General features: G+C 34.8%; 1 protein-coding gene across 3 annotated transcripts in view; it reads right to left on the bottom strand.

The window, feature by feature from the left end:
* Positions 1-2,246, bottom strand: part of fidipidine (coiled-coil domain-containing protein 93) — a 525,830-nt gene extending 523,584 nt beyond the window's left edge. Inside the window, exons 1-3 of one of the 3 annotated variants that reach the window (XM_089595044.1) lie at positions 1,756-2,246; positions 1,573-1,690; positions 1,355-1,468 (exon numbers count right to left, since the gene is read on the bottom strand). In XM_089595044.1, coding sequence (XP_089451170.1) covers positions 1,355-1,468; positions 1,573-1,623 — 165 coding nt within the window. In that variant the 5' untranslated portion in view covers positions 1,624-1,690; positions 1,756-2,246. Of the gene's footprint in view, positions 1-1,354; positions 1,469-1,572 lie in introns of all 3 variants that reach the window. The other 2 variants (XM_089595046.1, XM_089595045.1) reach the window with 2 other exon arrangements.
* Positions 2,247-18,789: the final 16,543 nt, after the last annotated feature.

Below are 18,789 nucleotides of genomic sequence, written 5' to 3'. Positions count from 1 at the left end.
ACTATATCACGTTATTGTTGGAGTCATGATTCTTTTTCCGATATGTACGAAACACATCAAACTTGCCTAACATTTTACTTTAAAACAAAGTTAGTTTTTTTATGGGGATCGAATTTACACCAGTTTTGATCTGCAACGCTATACATTATATATCATACTATAATTTACATGCACATAAATGTAATACGTAACATTTTGCATTCATACGTAGAATGATCATAATTATTATTTAGGCAAATTAAGTGTGGTAATAAAAAATTGAAGACGTTCAAAAGGAGCTAGGCTTTTTTTGACATTTTAGTTGGTTTACCTACTACGTCGATGTACATGGTAATAGATTCAGCTGATCTGTAACACATGGTAACTGTTTCCTACAGCACCGACCCACATGGTAACGACAGTTTCTGCTTCGGTACACTACCTCCAACGCTAACGCCACCTGCCTTATGGGGTACCTAACTAAATTTATGTGCCTCAAAAGTTGGAAACAAGAAAAGGCCTGCCCTGGCCTTCCATACTTAAAGAGATATAGGTATTATATATTCTCTGCATTAACTTTACTTGCATTCATGCGTGCAATGCAGTCGCATGCAACGCATGAAGTTCTGATTTGTAAAAAAATCTTGAATAAATAGAATTTTCTCTTTATTAATACTTGAAATGCTTAAATTTATTTGTCAAAGCATGAAGTATTTATTTGTCAAAAGAATCTTTCATAAATAGAATTAATTGTATATGTGTAGGTATTGAAGTACACAGTTAATACATATAACCTAAAATTTGAGATAAAAAATATATTGTTGGTAATACCATAAATTTTCTCTTTACTATTGCTAGAAATAATTAAATTTTACCAAATAATAATGTTTCAGCACTGGTAATAGAAGTATTTCTATTCATTACAGATTTTTTTTTGACGAACACTTCATGCGTTTCGTGCAACCGCGTCGCACACATGACTGACACATCGACTTTCTTGCATGCATGCGACGCGCACACGTAAGTATGGCTGATACTAATCATTGGTTTGGTCTCCCTGTGAGTAAAAAGACTCTTGCATGTTGTTTTCAATTTTTTTCGCATAGATACTTCACACCTTTTATTAATTAAAAAAATGACGGTATTATTATAGAATAACTAAAATACAATCTCTAAGGTGCTTTACTGTATTACTCCATGTAAATATAGATTTTTCTCTAAATTTTCACATCCATTTCTAATTGATATTCTAAGTTACATCATTAGAACTAATTGAGATACTAAACCTTATAACGTTTTAAAATTAAAATTTTAAGATATAAAATAAGACTTAGTTTGATTTACTTTCCTTACAAAAGTAGACCAATCTACAAACCTTGTCAAAATTGCCTAAGCCTTTTATTCTAGCACGGTAATATCCAGCACTTATCAATAAAACTGTTATGTTTTCCAATTTCATAGCTAATTCTTCATCGTACCAACAGTCAACCTGTCAAACATGCGAATTTATATTAACAATATAATTCTTGTAGTTTAATTTTATAACAATATAAATAATAATTTATCGTTTAAATATTACGCTTTTTATCTCACCTCTTTAGAATTTAAATTTTCAAAACCCCTTTTACAGGCTTTATCAATCATCTTTGAGAGTATATAAAAATTGTGTGAAAAACAATTAGAATCCTTAACATCAATTTTTCGATCAGGTCTGAAATGTAACTTTGTAAGAGAGATAGTTAAGCACTATTACTCAAAATAATTACGATTACATACAAAACCACTGGGTTATAACTCTAAAAATAACCTCATTGAAATTTGAAACATGATTGAGTTATTAAACAAATTACAGAATTATAGGAAACACATGATAAAAATGTAAATTGCAATATTTTCAAGTTTAGTGAACTTCTTTAACATTATTAAAATATCATAAGGTACAATAAACCGGAATCAGTAGAATGTGCTCTTTCTCTGACAAAATTCTAGAGAAAAAAGGCTAAATAAATCAGTATAATGTTTATTTTCTTGTTATTTTTAATTCTTAAGTTATTTTTACTAATCATAGAAACAGAATGTTATTTTTAATACAGTAAATTAGTAGCACCTTACACATTATTTCAAAATAAGTTTTGAAAACATAAACAAGTTGGTGCTGTTACCGTAGTCTATCACTCATACGCCTATCATTATATGGTAATGCATTCAAAATACACACAACGCTTAAATGTAGAAAAAGCTTATGCTTAAGGCACGATTCCGATTTCTGTGGCACCGTGATCCGTGATCTGACTGATCTGAGGCTGAATCCGCTGAAATCACATAGAGCGGAATAGACCGACACAGGGGTCGTACCATACTACCATGTAACTATTTTTCAGTACATCGACCTATGTTATAACCATAGAGGTATAAGAATAGAGGGGAAAAGCGCTATACTTGCCCATTAGCGGCAGCGACAGCATAACTAAGTGTAACGGGGCATCTGTCCTTGTTGCCAAAGCCACGTTATTGGCTACTTCTTCGTCCTGAATCCTACAGTTGATTCAATCTCATGTAGGACTCGACCAATAACATAACTGCCAGACAAAGACAGATGCCCCGTTACGTAGCGAATTCTGCTGTCGCAAATCACGCCCCCTTTTCTCCTCTATTCTTATACCTCTATGGTTATAACATAGGCCTGCAAAGCAAAAAAAGTTATATGGTACGGACCCAGGGTGTAATCCGCAATCGCCGCCAGCAGTTACATATGTACGACGTGACAACGTTGCGTGGTTGGGGAAGCGTCTAAGCGCCATCTGCTTGCGAAGTCGGAAGCATGCATATTTTTCTGTAAACAATGCACAAAACGATCGTGTAGTAGTATCCATGCTATGTACTAACAACGCACGTTGTGCTCAACAATGAAAGTTTGCTTGTTATAAATTTACGATAATTGGACCTTAAAATAATAATAAAATAAAGTAGTTTTTTACATTTGCGATTAAGGTTTGTATCACTGTCGACTGAAAAAAGCTCATTTGAGTGTAATCATATGTGCAACCAAGTTTTATAGGTTATTTTCAAATATTTTAGTGGTTGTTTACATTTTCTGAAGACGTATCCTGGTGCTTATTATGTGTTATTGATGTTCGATCGCTGAGACTTGCTGCTAATTAAGAAAAGGTAAATTTCGTATAAAACCAAGAAATGTTAAAAGCAGCATAAATAACTGAAATGATGATGTTTTATTGTAGATGTCTGTGAAAATTAAGACAGTACAACTAAGTATGGCTGATAAAGTTATGAATGTGCCTGTAAGTAATAATTAGCTTATAAGAGTATCCTTTTACAAAGTATTTTTTTATTTTCCCCACAATAAGTGGGTTCATTTTTAAAATCAAAAACAAATGAAATTTTAACTATTAAAAAAAATAATTTTTATATGAATTTACATTAGATTTGTGTAATTACCATTAAATGTTGTAATTGATTAATTTATTAAAGAATAGAGTAAGGCATCAGAAAATGACCCCCAAACATTTGAACATAATCTATAATACTTATTGCACATATAATTACACTTAAATTAGCTTTTTTTAGTCAACAGTGGTACAAACCTTAATCGTAAATGTAAAAAACTACTTTAATTTATTATTTTAAGGTCCAATTCTCGTAAATTTATAACAAGCCAACTTTCATGGTTGAGCACAACGTGCGTTGTTAGTACATAGCATGGATACTACTACACGATCGTTTTGTGCATTGTTTACGGAAAAGTATGCATGCTTCCGACTTCGCAAGCAGATGGCGCTTAGACGCTTCCGTATGGGCGCGCTACTATCGATTTACTGGTGATGTGATCCGCAATCTCACCAGCAGTAAAGCAGACGACGTCCGTCTACTTGCTCTTTTTCGTGACATTTTCCGACATTCTGTCGTCTGCTTTGCTTTGTTTACAATCAGAAAATGTCACGAAAAAGAGCTAGTAGACCGACGTCGTCTGCTTTACTGCTGGTGAGATTGCGGATCACATCACCAGTAAATCGACAGTAGCGCCCCCAACCACGCAATGTTGTCACGTCATATATATGTAACTGCTAGCGGCGATTGCGGATTACACCCACAATAGAACGAGAAGCATAGAAACAGCCAATGAGAGCTATTGCACTGCTCCCACTATTTGTGTTTCTGTGTGCTGCCCATAGAGATATCTCTATGGTGCTGCCGCCGAAAGTGCCGCGTAATAGAAAGTGCAAACAATGCGCATGAAGATAAGTAGAGTTATAAGTGGAAGTGATACGAGCTCTGAGTATTCATACGAAATGTTTATAAATTTATATGATAAGTATTTTATATTATTATTAAGTTTTTTAACATCGAATTCTTTGCCTGATAATCTGAAAGAACTCTTACAACCATTTTGTTTGCAAACAACAGTTTATACAGTAGCGACACTCAATGCAGAAGTAGCGTACACTGTAGAGATATAACTAATAGAGTAGAGGAGTGAGTACCTAACACATAAGTGTAAAAATGTCTCGTTATAAGAGAAAGACAGAAAACGAAAAGACCTTCCATCACCCCATCTGTAAGCATGGAAACTTTGAAAGTATACCTATACATAGAGGATCACATCATTTGCCCTCTCTTTCTACCAACAGGACGCGTTTTAAGCCGACTCCCCTACTTTATTCGTAATATCTTTATGACACCAAAATCACTGGACGCCATGTTGTTGGTAGGATAACTCGGTCACTTCCCGGGAACATTTACAACGTCACAGTAGACTTTTAAGTCACGTCAAAATACTCAGTACGGAAAATCTAAATAGAGCTCGTTAGTCATTTTCTATTCTTGTAATTAAATATTTAAAGAACTCGCAACAAACTCACTTTCTTATTAACACCACAATGTAATCAATCCAAACATTTAAATATTTGTATTGCGCGCGTGGCAGCTATCCCACCTGAAAAAGAAAGACGGAATTCAATGTGTAATGACTTTTGTAATACCTTTAGGAAAGCCATGTGGTATTACATATGGTTTTACATATATCATTACATAAGGGGTATAAGCTTGATATTAACATATGTAATTCCATTTGAAAAAACACGTAGAATTACAAATTGGAAGAAGGAAAAAAATTTTGTCATCTAGAAATAACTGCAGAATACTGTAATGCGTCATTTACTGTGAACAATTGGTGTTACCATCTGGATGATAATTCTAAATTAAGGGAATTCAAATTATATTTTAGGAATTTAAGAAATAAAATTGATAAATTAAATTTTTTTTTATAGAAGTAAAATCAACTGAACCCCCTTGTTTAGGAGTTATCATACCGATGATAAGACAAATTGTCATCTGCTAATAACTTATTATGGTATTTTGCAGTTAAGTATTTCTAGATGATAAAAATTTTTTCTTTTACCAGTTAGTAAGTAATTCCATGTGTTTTTCCATATGGAATTACATATGGCATCACCAAGCTAAAACTCCTTCTGTAATGCCATACGCAAAACCATTTGGTCTTCACGAAAGTATTACAAAAATAATTCTACTTAGAATTCCGTCATTTTTTCTCAGGTGGAATGTTCTTGGTAGGATGTAACTTTATACTTACATACACAGAATCGAAAACTTGGTACGCTTTTTCAGGCCGAGTGTCGCAACTGTATAAACTGTGACCGAACTACTTTTTTTTTTTATTAACATTCATCAACACCCATAAGCTCAGACATGGATTTCCTTTAGACAAGCATAGTGTTTATTAGCCATCGATGCACCTGAGTTATGACCAGATGTTTATACGTATAAACACGAGGGCCAAGCCAATACAGTTACACTTATGATCACGTAGACGAAGCATGAGAGAAACAGTTAATCGACCCACGAGAATCAACTGCACAGGCGAAACGGCGAGACTTGAACGGTCACCCATCCACGTACTAACCGCGCCAAATGCTGCTTGACCTCGGAGATCGACGGAACTACAATTCTACCGTTGCGCCACCGCGACCACGACCGAACTACTAGTAGTTTCCACTACTTCCAGGCTTTCAGCAGATGAAGAATCTGTCACTACAATACTACATTACTACAGTCTATTTCGTTGAGTCAGAACGTCAAGAGGTTTATGCTCACATGGAGCGCAATAGAGTGAGCAGAATATATAAGCCGCTGTGAGAGTAAGAGAGAGGTTTTATCCGCGCACCTCTCTCTCACTCTCCTCATGGCAGCTTATGTAAGTATGCTGCTTGTTCTATTGTGATTATGCTCCTCTTATGATTTGGCCGCAGTGGCCGCTGTCTGTCGAACACCAACTGCAGATGGCGCTCGGAGCGGCGGTCGATTGCCTGAGCTGATGGGTTCAATACCCGGTAAGGCACTGAAATGCCAGACGATGGTCAGAAAATCCCCTGGAATCCTGGAGAGACCTTTCCTTAGAGTATCCCAGTCCTCTGGTAATCCTGGTACAACCGGCCGCGTGATTTGAGCCTTTTTTCAGAAATATCCTGGAGACGATGTCCAGGTCCTTGAACCTAAGATAGGATCGCGATTATTAATTTCGGATTACCTTAGCTAATTTCAGAAAGAAATACAAATTTTTACTAGCCGTAGAGTTGGTAAGGGAGCGCTTAACTGAGCGTCGCAAGCTCTGGCTCTCGGTTCAGGCTTTAGAATAGGACTTCGGAATTAGACTGCCTGTATTCAGCTGGTCCTGCTCCTTTTATACCCAATTGTAGTCTTTCAATTGGTTTTTATAAATTCGTCTTTGACTAGCTTCTGGTCTCTGGAAGGCGGCAGGTCGTGCTTCCTCATACTTAAGAGGCGTCTCTGGCAAGCAGCGGGTCGTGTTACTCGTGCTTCCGCGTCTCTGCACTGAAAAAATGTAGGGAATGAGGCTTGCCCAACAGAGTAAGCTCTTTGACAAAGTATGCTTTCAGCTTCGTATTATCCACTCGGGAATGCTGCGCGCTTCTTTGAGAACGCTACCTTCTCATTCAGGGCAGGCAGCCTGCCCTAAATGTTAAGCAGTTTACCCGCTGAGTAGGTAAGGCAGTGGACCTTCTGCGGGAGCCGTGCGGTAGCCGATGAGTGAAGCGCTCTCAAAAAAACGTATCTTATATAAACAAATGTGTATGGTAGGAGTTGATTTCTCTATTTTTGTATGCCCTATTTCATTTAATGTAAAAGATGGATTTTTTTCTAGACGCGCATAATTTTTTTCATTTACGTGATCTGCTTGTAGGTAAAGGTTTTTGTGATAAAATTTTAATAAGACCAACCTAAAAATCTTTCATTGCATGACACAGATTATTTTCTCTTTTATGCACATATAAAACAAAATGTTTTAAACTGATAAAAATTTGACAGTGTACACAAGCATCCAGCTGTAAGCTGTTCACTGTATACGAGATGCTTTATTAGAGGTTACTTCTCACCAGTAAAAAAAAAAGTTTACTCGTCAGTAAGTTTAACATACGCTCGATAACTTTTTTCAAGCTCAAAGGCTACAACATTTCACAAAGGACCTATAGGTGGACCTATAGGCTGTATATAAGAGTAACGCGTGCACGTTATTCTTATATATAGCTATCAGCAGATTTCTCTTACACGGTAAGACAGCTTTCTTACGACATATGTAGCGACTCCCACTCTATTCACAGGGTGCGCAGCGCGCCCGAGCCGAGGCAGAGGTCGAACAAAGATAGAGGGGGTGCTGCGTTTCCAATGATGGTTGAGCTGCTTACCAAAAAAATTTTCAGTGTGAGTGGCGTCTCTGGAAAGTCGTTTCTGAATAGCGGCTGGTCGTGCTTTTCCGTCTCTGAAAGGTGCCTCTGGAAAGCGGCTGGTCATGCCTCTCCGTCTTTGAGAGGTGGGTGGCGAAAACCGGCTCTTAAAAGTGAGCGGCCAAACCCGTCTTTGGAAAACGGTGAGCCGAGTCATCCGTTCTCGAATGCTGTAATTGATTCTGAAAACAAAATTCTCCTCCCGAATTCTTTGAAAGTATCTCATTATTTGGAAGTGCTTCACTATTTATTATTACTATTATTATTATCACCTTTATTATCACTACTTTTACCATTATTATCATTATTATTGTTACAACTACTATTTTTGAAGAGAACTACTCTTGCTTCCATTTTTGTCGAAATAAATTTGAGCTACCCACCTACCGCTACCCTTAGCTCGCGAAATACGAAAAAGCGCAATAGCTCACAAAGGCTGTTTCTATACTACTCGCTCTATTGCGTTGCCCTAGTGATAACTGTCAGCTGATATGTCATGTGAGATGTCATCTGATATGTCAGCTGATATGTCATTTCAAAATGTCATGGATAACTTAACTAAAAACATAAAAATTAATAAAAAACTGTTAAATTGTTCAATTAACGGCCGTCTAGCGTGCCAGTTTGATTGTACCATCCGCATGATGTATCGAAAAAATACCTATTGGAGCTTTAAAGCGTTAATTTTTATTATTCAATGTTCAGAAAAAATTTCAAATGACACAGCACCTGACATATCAGCTAACATATCATCTGACGTGTCATCAGGAATTTTTTTCATAATTTTAAATAATAAAAATCAATGCTTCAAAGCTTCAATAGGTATGTTTTTCGATGTACCATGCGGATGGTAGAATCAAACTGGCATGCTAGAGAGCTGTAAATTGCATAATTTAACAGTTTTTCATTAATTGTTATGTTTTTAAGTTAAGTTATAGATGACATTTTAAAATGACATATCATCTGACATGTCAGATGGTATCTCAGATGACATATCAGATGACATTTATCACTAGGGTGGTCTATTCCGCTCAATGTGATTCCAGCCTAAGTGTGGTTTCTTATACTCGCTGCGTGCAAGTGTATTAAGGGGGTTAGAGCGGTACAGCCAGTCTCAAAAGTTAATTCAAATTAAAAATTAGTGTATTTTATGACTATTCTTGATAAATCATGCGAGCTTTTTATATCGTACAGCAGAAGATTACTAACAAGTGAGAAAATAAAAAATTAATACTTTAAAATCGAATTTATGCTCCATGTTTTATTTTTCATCTGCTGTATATAGATATACCAATTGCATTTTCGTAAAATTTTTAATTAAAGTATTTCTTAAACCGTGACGGCTTGCTTCCTCAAATTTGGATGTGTTATTTCAATTGTTACTTACAATTACATGCTAGTTTTTTTGAAAGAATTGTAAAAATATTTTCCAAGTTGTTGGTAAAAATGTACATGTCGCGACGACGTTCTAATAAGATTCTGTGTATAAGATACTAAGTTTGCTATTTTTTTTTCTCAAAAACTGTGACTCTATGGTTCCTAAAATTTCAATATGTTAGTAACGTAATGAAAACAAACGCATTATAATTTTTCGAAGACTGTCGTAAAAAATTTGTTTTTCGCTCTAACCCCCTTAATGGTGAAACGGTACGTAATAACAGTACTTTATAGGATCCAATCTTACTAATATATGAGGCTAAGTCGCTAAAATCGTTGTAATCGCTAACCGCAAAAACTACTGAACCGGTTTTTAAGAAATTTTGCATACTGATTCTTGATGATTCCGAGATGGTTTTTGCATAGTTTTTTTCTTGAAAAGTCAATAACAATAGCGATAAATAAGCTCAAAGTTTTGCTAAAACAAGCTAGCTTTGCGCCTTAGTTCAGTATGATCCACTAGGTGGCGTCGAAGTAAAATTAAAGCCACCCGCAACTATAGATAGTGAAGAGTAGTTACAAGATGCCCCATTGAGTAGACAATTACTGTAGTCAATCATCGGTACTACACCAAGAACAGAGGAGTCCGTCGTGCAGCTGGGCATCCCGGCTCCCGGCTACCGATGACACTTTTCTTTCATGGATAAGCGAAATAAATTGGATAATACCTCGGATTCCCAAAATAAACGAGTGCCACGGAAAAACAGGCGTTTGAAACGTCATTATCTCCGGCGAAATACCAGGAAACATTTATAGCTAGAGCACAAGTAGCACAACCCGCTCCAGCACTTCAGAGCTTTGTGGCCTTCCAACCATCCAACCTGGTGCCGTCAGAGGATTTTCTACTTCAAATGCAAGCCAGGGCAGACAGCTCTGAAGAGTACGGACAGCCACAACGGCCTCCTTCTTAGTGATCGTCCCAACGGCACATCTACAGAGTAAGCATTCTCCAGGTCCATTTTTCCAACTAATGATCAGCAGTTGGTTATCTGAGAAATGACCAGAAGACGAGGTATTCTTTGGTCAGCAGAGTCCCTCCCTTCCTGTACGCTGTCCGTACACAAAGACTCAGAGGATAAGCGTCAAGCTACCCGCAGCTGGCTCTTCATCATCAAGAATAATAAGGAATAGCTGCAAGTTTCACTACCGGCTCTTTTCAGGGCCATTCCAAGTATTTACGTTTCCTACTTAACCATTAATCTCATCGGTTCTTTTAAGGGCCATCTAAGTTTAAGTTACCTTGCCAACAAATATATTTTTACTACGATATTCGGAGACGATTTGTCAACTAAAAGACTATAAAAGGCAAGCCTCTATTAAACCAAGTCAGTTATTCACTGGCAGACGTCACGAGCAGAGTTGTTCATCACAAGGCTGAGATCCCGGTAACCGACGACCCTATATTATCCTTTCGACTTTAAGCATTCAACCAGGAATCACCTATCCTCTCCAAGGTCTGCGCTAGAAGAACCTAACAGCTATGAAGAGAAAATAATAATCGTGAGCCAACGGGACAGTTTCCAACGGGTAAGCATCATGAACCAACCTTTTCACCTTAGATCACCGAAACAACTGAGTCTGCAAAAAAAGAAGATGATTTAGACACCGTAATCAACGTTATACCAGGAGACGTTGGGAAAGAGCTTTACAACTAGCTCCGAAGCTTTAAACGTTGTAGTTTTCTTTCCGATCAGTGTGGTGCTGCAATAGCAGGCCCGAAAAGATCACCCTGAGATATCCAGGCAGTCACTTTTGCTGGAAACTTCAATCAAGAATGACTTTACTTAAGAAGCTCACCGATCCTTTTCAGGGTCATCGGACGTTGAACTACCTTGCCAACAAATATATTACAACCTTATAAAGGTGAAAGAAATAACCTTTGTCGAAATAGAAGGAGAACTTCAAGTGCATCTTATGAATACAATTTTAGGCGTCAAAAAAAGGATAAAAGAATTTATTAGGTGAGAGATCAGATTTTTACTGTGACCTTCATAGTAATTTGTTGAATTTTCCAGATTTTTAAATAAGTAGAATATGTATTATTTGTATTTTTGTTGCGATAAATAACGTAGAGATACAGCTCCAGGACTTTGTTGCACTGGTAATAAAGTTGTGTGATAAGAAAAAAAAAATTATTCAATGAAATGTTTTTTGTAAGCTTTGAATCTTTACAGCTTTAAAAAATAGCCCTGTTCATAGATTCTATGGCAGAAACTACAAATAAACGGCCGTTTAAGGTCAATGATTATTTAATGATATAAGAAATGCACGGTACTTTTTAGCATAATTCTATTTTTTTCACTTTTTACAGCTTTTACTCGATCAAATAAATTGTATTAATTCCAAACTAATATGTTTTTAATAAGATTTTTTTTCTGAGAAGTGGCAGAACTAGATGTAAAATTTTTAATTAAAAACGTTTTACATATCAACACATTACGGTGTCCATTTAGTGAGTCTCGGGCGAAGCCAAGACGGGGGGGCCGCTAGTACATTATAAATAGCAAATATCACAAGTTAACTGATTTATTATGATAGCAAACGTGAAAGCAACAATAATTTCAATTAACAATTCTGAATATCCTAGTTGTTTGTTATGTACAATGTTAAAGCAAAATGTTACGCTGACATATAAATTGATAAAACAAAAACGCCACTTAAGCCAGCAACATAACCTCAATAACCTTAAATTGTAGTATCGAAGCAAAACAGACTCATCTCGACTGTAAAGTTACGCGAGTATGATGTAAGTGACAGTAAGGGACATCTCCGCTAGCTTTATTTTATTAATTACCATTCGCATAATGGAGGATTATAATCAAAATCTTTCCAATAAAAAAGCTGCAAACCATGAGCTGATCATAATAATAATTACATTTACCTTCAGCGATTCGAAATAATATTTGACATAGGCGCATAGCGAATAGCGAATACGTACAGGAGACACTGTATTTTTTTACAGGATTTTTTTTTCATCTAAGAAGTAATTTAATCTCATATAGTAATCTCAGATGTGCAACTAAAAGAAAAGTACAGCTTGAAGCCTCACTGAATACAGCAGCCTTTAAAACATTGAAAGCTCTGTGATTATTTAACTATTGTTGTAAATATAATAAGTAATGATCCGTTGAAAATATTATCTTAAAGTAGAGTTAATTTGTTATCAATTTTTAAATTTTTTTTTATTTTTGTTATTGCACTGCGGGCTGTTTATATTTTTATAACTGGATGAGAACAATCACAATCAACTAAAATTCATTCATTAATTCAAAAAAAATTATGACATACTTATTAATGATTTTTCTACCATAAATACGTACATGACTTACTTCAAATAATTTCTTTCTTAAATCCAGCTATAATTAATTTTTATTAACTCATCACTATTCAAAATAACTGTTAAATGATGTTTTCTCGTTTTTAGCAACAATTTTAGGCATCACTTTTAACATTGTAATGTAAGCTAAAACCTTTTTCAAACTATTGACAATCACATATTTTTGAAACACCGCTACATTCGGATTGGCTTAAATCCCAATATGGACGATGTGCGGATGAGGCACACTATTGGAGAAACTCGGACTCATCGGAAAGTTGCGCCATCACATACCTTATCTACTTACATCATGTTGAAGCCTGAAGCACAAGCAGAAAGAGACAACGCAATAACGCATTGAGCGCATGGGTATCAGTCTCTCTCGCACATTTCCAACGGCGGCGGGGAGTCGTATCAGCCAGACTTAGTTTACTGACCCTCACCGTTGGCCGTGTAACCTCTTGAGCCCATTAGAGTGAGAGAGAGGTTCGCGTATTTTACTTATCTCTCACTCTAATGGGCTCAAATGGTTACGTGGTACGCATTACGCTCTCCGTGTGACCACCGCCTAAGAGCCCATAGTGAGAGAAATGAGCAAATTTTCAGGACTCTTGAGATCTCATAACATTATTGATTGTGTGTTATTGAGTAGCATTATTTTACCAAGTGTAACACGCACAAAGTCTATGACTGAAGAACTCAAGCGCCGCGTAATTACGCGTCAGTTTTTGCGTAAAACCTCTAAGTTACTATTGCATATATTTGTAATGATAACGTAATAAAAAATAAATAATAAAAAATTGCTTAATAATTAAGTTCATGTAATAAGAAATAAATAAACATTTTTTCAATCAATTATTTACGGAATTATCATGTGTACACTGACGCTGCCGTTGTGCGGCGCTTGAGTTCTTCAGTCATAGACTATGTGCGTGTTACACTCGGTAAAATAACGCTATTACGCTACTCAATTGATGCAATCTTCTTATTAAAAACATATTTTTTCGGAATCCATATAGTTTGTTTGGTCAAATAATAAGGTGTGAGAATTCAAAAAAATAATTATGCTGAAAAGTATCGTGCGTTCTTTATGCCATAGAATAATCAGTGGCCATAAGAAGCCGTTGATTTACAGTTTGTCCCGTGTAATTCACGAAAACGGCTATTTTTTAAAGCTGTTAAGATTTTAAACCCCCAAAAAATTTATATTAAAAAAAAAAATTTTTACTTATATCTCACAACTTTATTACCAGAGCAACAAAGTCCTGGACCTTAAACCCTACATTTTTATAGCCACAAAAACACAAATAAATTTTCTACTCATTAAAAAATCTAAAGTAGGATCTTTAAAGATTTAAGAGATTGCTGTGAGGGCACAATGAAAAGCTGATCTCTCACGTAATGGACTCTTTAGTTGTCGATTTTGACGCTGCTGTTTCAATCTCGATAAATTTTCTGCGTCAGTTTCTTGACGCCTAAGTAAAATTGTATTGATTAGACACACTTAAAGTTTTTCTTTCAATTCACCCTCTTGCGACTTTTGGCAGGCTTCAAATTTTAGTGACCCCTAAAAACTGTTTTCTGTCAACTTTGTTAAGTTCTAATATATTTGTTGGCAAGGTAGTTGGACGTCCGATGGCCCTAAAAAAGACCGATGAGCTTCTTAAGTTAACTCTTTCTAGACTGCAGTTAACAGCAATTGTGACTGCCTAAATACCTCAGAGTGATCTTCTCTGGCTTGCTGTTGAAGACTCAGACTGATTGGGAGAAAAATTACAAAGTCCGAAGCTTTGAGGCTAATTGTAGTGCTCTTTTTTAACGTCTCCCGGTATAACGTCGAAGACGTTGGTGTCTAAAGCACCTTTTTTATTTGCAGATTTAGTTGTTTTGGTGATCTTAGATGGGAAGATTGGTTAGTAATACTTGCCAGTAGAGGCTGTCCCGTTGGCTCAAGTTTTTTTTCCTTCATAGCTGTTATAGGTTTGCCCAACGCAGACCTTGGAGAGGATCAGTGATTCCTGGTTGAATGCTTAGAGTCAAGAGGGTAGTAAAGGGTCGTCGGTCACCGGGTTTTCCAGCCTTGCGAAAAACAACTCCGCAGGTGACGTCTGCTAGTGAATAGCTGACTTGGTTTATTAGTGCCCGTCTTCAGTTAATATAGTCTTTTAGTCGACGAATCGCTTCCAAAAATGGTAGTAAAAATGTATTTGTTGGCAAGGTAGTTTACACTTAGATGAAACCTAAAAATAACCGATGAAATTGATGGTTAAGAGGGAACATTAATACTTATAATAGCCCTAAAAAGCGCCAGTAGTGAAACTTCCAGGCTATTCTTTATTATTATTCCTGATAATAAAGAGCTGGCTACGGGTTGCTTGATTCTTACCCTAGGAGTCTTGATGTACGGAGACTGTGATGGAGGGAGGTACACCGCTGACCAAAGAATATCTCTTCTTGGTCGTTCCCCGGATAACCAACCGCTCATCGTCAGACGGGAACATGTGGGTAAGCGCGTTGGGGACGCGACGACCAAGAAGGTAGCCGTTGTGGCTGCCCGTGCATCTCAGAGCTGTTTTCTCTTGCTTACATTTGTAGCCACAAATTTTCTAACTGCACCAGGTGGGATGGTGGGACTGCCACACAACTCTGAAGAGTTGGTGCAGATTATGCTCTGGCTAGATATGTCTCCTGGTATTGTGGCAGAGACGGCATCGGTTGGAATTAATTTTTTTTTTTTTTATTGCACTCGTCGAGATTCAGGGTGAAAGGACACCTACCCACCTACCTACGTCCCTTCCCTCTTAGAGAAGAGTGTTGTCCGTAACCAGGATACCCAGCTGCAAGACTATTATCCGCATTCTTTAAACAGCTCGTTGAACTGCCGAAGCTCGACTACATTACTATCGAGACGCTCCGGCCTATTTTGACCATACTTGTCTAATCATGTTGCAGGTAGCTTTGATTTTATGTCGACGCCACCTAGCAGATTTTACTGAACTAAAGTGAAAAGCTGGCGTATTTTTCCAAAACTTTGAGCTCAGTTATTGCTATTGTTATTAAATTTTTTAAGATAAAAACTATACTAAAACCATCTAGGAAGTATCATGAATCAGTGTGCAAAATTTTAGCAAAATCGGTTCAGTAGTTTTCGCGGTTAGCGATTACAACGGTTTTAGCGACTTTGCTTGATATATTATAAGTAAGAAAAAAAATGTTGTCAATGTAAATGTCCCTATTATGAGACAGGGTTAAGCGTACTAAAAAGTAAATTAAGCTTTTCAAAACCAAACAATACATATAAGTGGGAAATTTTTTATATTATAATATAAAATGATGTGCTCTAGCAATAAAAAATTTATTATAATGTATAAATAAGATCGCAATAATAATTTAATTTGAAATAATGGAGAAAAATATGAGGTACCGATTAATGGCATATCAAAAAATAGCATGGCTTAGTTGTCCCACTCAGTTAGTCCCGGTTTATGGGACAAACAAAAACTGTTATATTTAACCTACCTTGATAAAAAGAATATTTTGTAGATCGTAAAAATTGATAATAAGTTTAATAATTTAAAAAAGTTCATCCCACAAAATCTTCTATAATTTAACAAATTAAGCTCAAAGGAAGGTAAAAATGAAGATTTTAAATAATTTTCGATAATTATAATAATTCTTAGTGACATTTAAATTTAATTTATTCATTCATATAATTAACATTAGAATTTAAAAAAATAAATAGTATGATGCCCGACACTAAACTTCAAATGTTGACAAACAATAAAATATTAAGAGAACAAAATCTATTAATCCTAATATACCTACTTTCCTTGTTTAAATCTGCTTTTAATATCTTTAATGTATTCTTGTAACTTTTTTTAAGCATCTTTTATGTTTTTTATCTCTTGTAATTGTTTTTTTTTCTCCCTTCGTTTTCTAAAATTGTTTAACTAAAATCAATAAATGTTGTTAATTAATTAGGTAATTAAATAATAAAGAGTTTAATGACTGCTAAATTTTGAGGTTATAAATTCGTTTGAGGTTATAAATTTATTTAATATATGACGTGTATTGATTTTATTTTAAAAAATGAAGGGAGAAAAAAAACAATTACAAGAGATAAAAAACATAAAAGATGCTTAAAAAAAGTTACAAGAATACATTAAAGATATTAAAAGCAGATTTAAACAAGGAAAGTAGGTATATTAGGATTAATAGATTTTGTTCTCTTAATATTTTATTGTTTGTCAACATTTGAAGTTTAGTGTCGGGCATCATACTATTTATTTTTTTAAATTCTAATGTTAATTATATGAATGAATAAATTAAATTTAAATGTCACTAAGAATTATTATAATTATCGAAAATTATTTAAAATCTTCATTTTTACCTTCCTTTGAGCTTAATTTGTTAAATTATAGAAGATTTTGTGGGATGAACTTTTTTAAATTATTAAACTTATTATCAATTTTTACGATCTACAAAATATTCTTTTTATCAAGGTAGGTTAAATATAACAGTTTTTGTTTGTCCCATAAACCGGGACTAACTGAGTGGGACAACTGGGCCATGCTATTTTTTGATGTGCCATTAATCGGTACCTCATATTTTTCTCCATTATTTCAAATTAAATTATCATTGCGATCTTATTTATACATTAAAATAAATTTCTTATTGCTAGAGCACATCATTTTATATTATAATATAAAAAAATTTCCCACTTTTATGTATTTTTTGGTTTTAAATAGCTTAATTTTCTTTTTAGTACGCTTAACCCTGTCTTATAATAGGGACATTTACCTTAACAACATATTTTTTCATACATAAAGAGTTGCTCTTCAAGCCTCATTCCTCTCTGACTCCAAAAAGTTCGAAACTCTGATTTTGGTGTAAGTAGATGCGGATACTGCACAGTGCACACGTATGATCACGTATACACCTATATTCATACAAGGACCCAGGCCATAAGTGAAAGAATGACTGGTCACGGTACCAGCGCCTACTTCAAATACATTAAATAACCCAATGAATTCCAGTTGCTGTTAAAATTAATTTTATTGCTTTATAAACTGAATAGAATATTCTAATAATTGTTTATGGCAATGTTTAAGGTATATAAATTACAGAAAAATTATAACTAAAGTAGAGTCTCTTGATTATCAAAATTAATAATACCTAATATTGTTTGAGGGGTATAACATTTGCTTACATACTCTTCTGACCATTAATAATTTAATTTTAAAGTCACCTTATTGTAACAATAGAAATAATCATGTAAAATTTCTTAATGTGGTGCAGGACAATCGGTACATCATATTTTACTGCATTACCCAATAGTATCTCTTTTATCGACATCCGTATTATATATAGTGGATACCTACAGGTAAGTCAGATATTTCAACCATCGACGAAATGAGGATGTAAACAAACGACTATAAGTTTGCAAACATTCAGGTTGATGAAGTTGTCATCATTTATGTACCAAGAATATTAACTTAAGTTTTAAATACACATTTATTTAATTGAATAAAATAAGCACTTCGCCATATATTTCATCATGATGAGTTTCTGTTACTAGGTTTAATTTTTAAACGTGAAACAAAATTACCTCAACTCTCTATGAAATGCGTTTTAGTCGTTTTGTTTCGACTGCTGTTTCGTTTTGTTTGAATATATAGTTATATAGTATAGCCTGAATAAAAAAGTTTTTCTTACTTCGAATTATTCAAAAATTATGTTTTTTACTCCAAATTTTCTAAAAAGGATTGTTAGTATTTTATTTTTTACAGCAATTTTCAAAGTCACTTTTTCAAATATGCATTAGGTATCATATTGTTTAAAGCTTACAGTTCACAATTAAGCTTCAATTACTCATTACTTCTAAATGAAACTACTAATGATTTATATTAATTAGTATATAAAAGACATTGAGGTGTCTAAGTATATATATTGTTATAAATAGGAGTGGCTATACTTTTTTATGTTTAACAAATATTTCTACTACTTAAATTTGCAAAAACTAACTAATTATCTTTTTTATTAATCAAAATACAGCAGTGAATCGTATAGGTTTTCTGTACTTGCAGTCGGAATTAAAAATTATCTACATGTAAATATTTTAAAGCCATACTGATGATAATATTACTAATTTAATTCCTTTTGGAAGGTATTCCACTCACATCCCAGTCTTGAAGAGATACTTTCTGGAGATAGTTTGGCAGCGGTTCCTGAAATCATGAGGAGACAATTTAAAATGAAGTTTCTTTTACCATAGAGTAA

The sequence above is a fragment of the Copidosoma floridanum genome, unplaced genomic scaffold, assembly GCF_036245765.1.
Source record: "Copidosoma floridanum isolate Cflo_tuat_1 unplaced genomic scaffold, Cflo_Japanese_pri ptg000024l, whole genome shotgun sequence".
In the NCBI taxonomy this organism is placed as follows: domain Eukaryota; kingdom Metazoa; phylum Arthropoda; class Insecta; order Hymenoptera; family Encyrtidae; genus Copidosoma; species Copidosoma floridanum.
The sequence above is the reverse complement of the archived record's forward strand: the minus strand, read 5'-3'. Positions and strand labels throughout refer to the sequence as shown.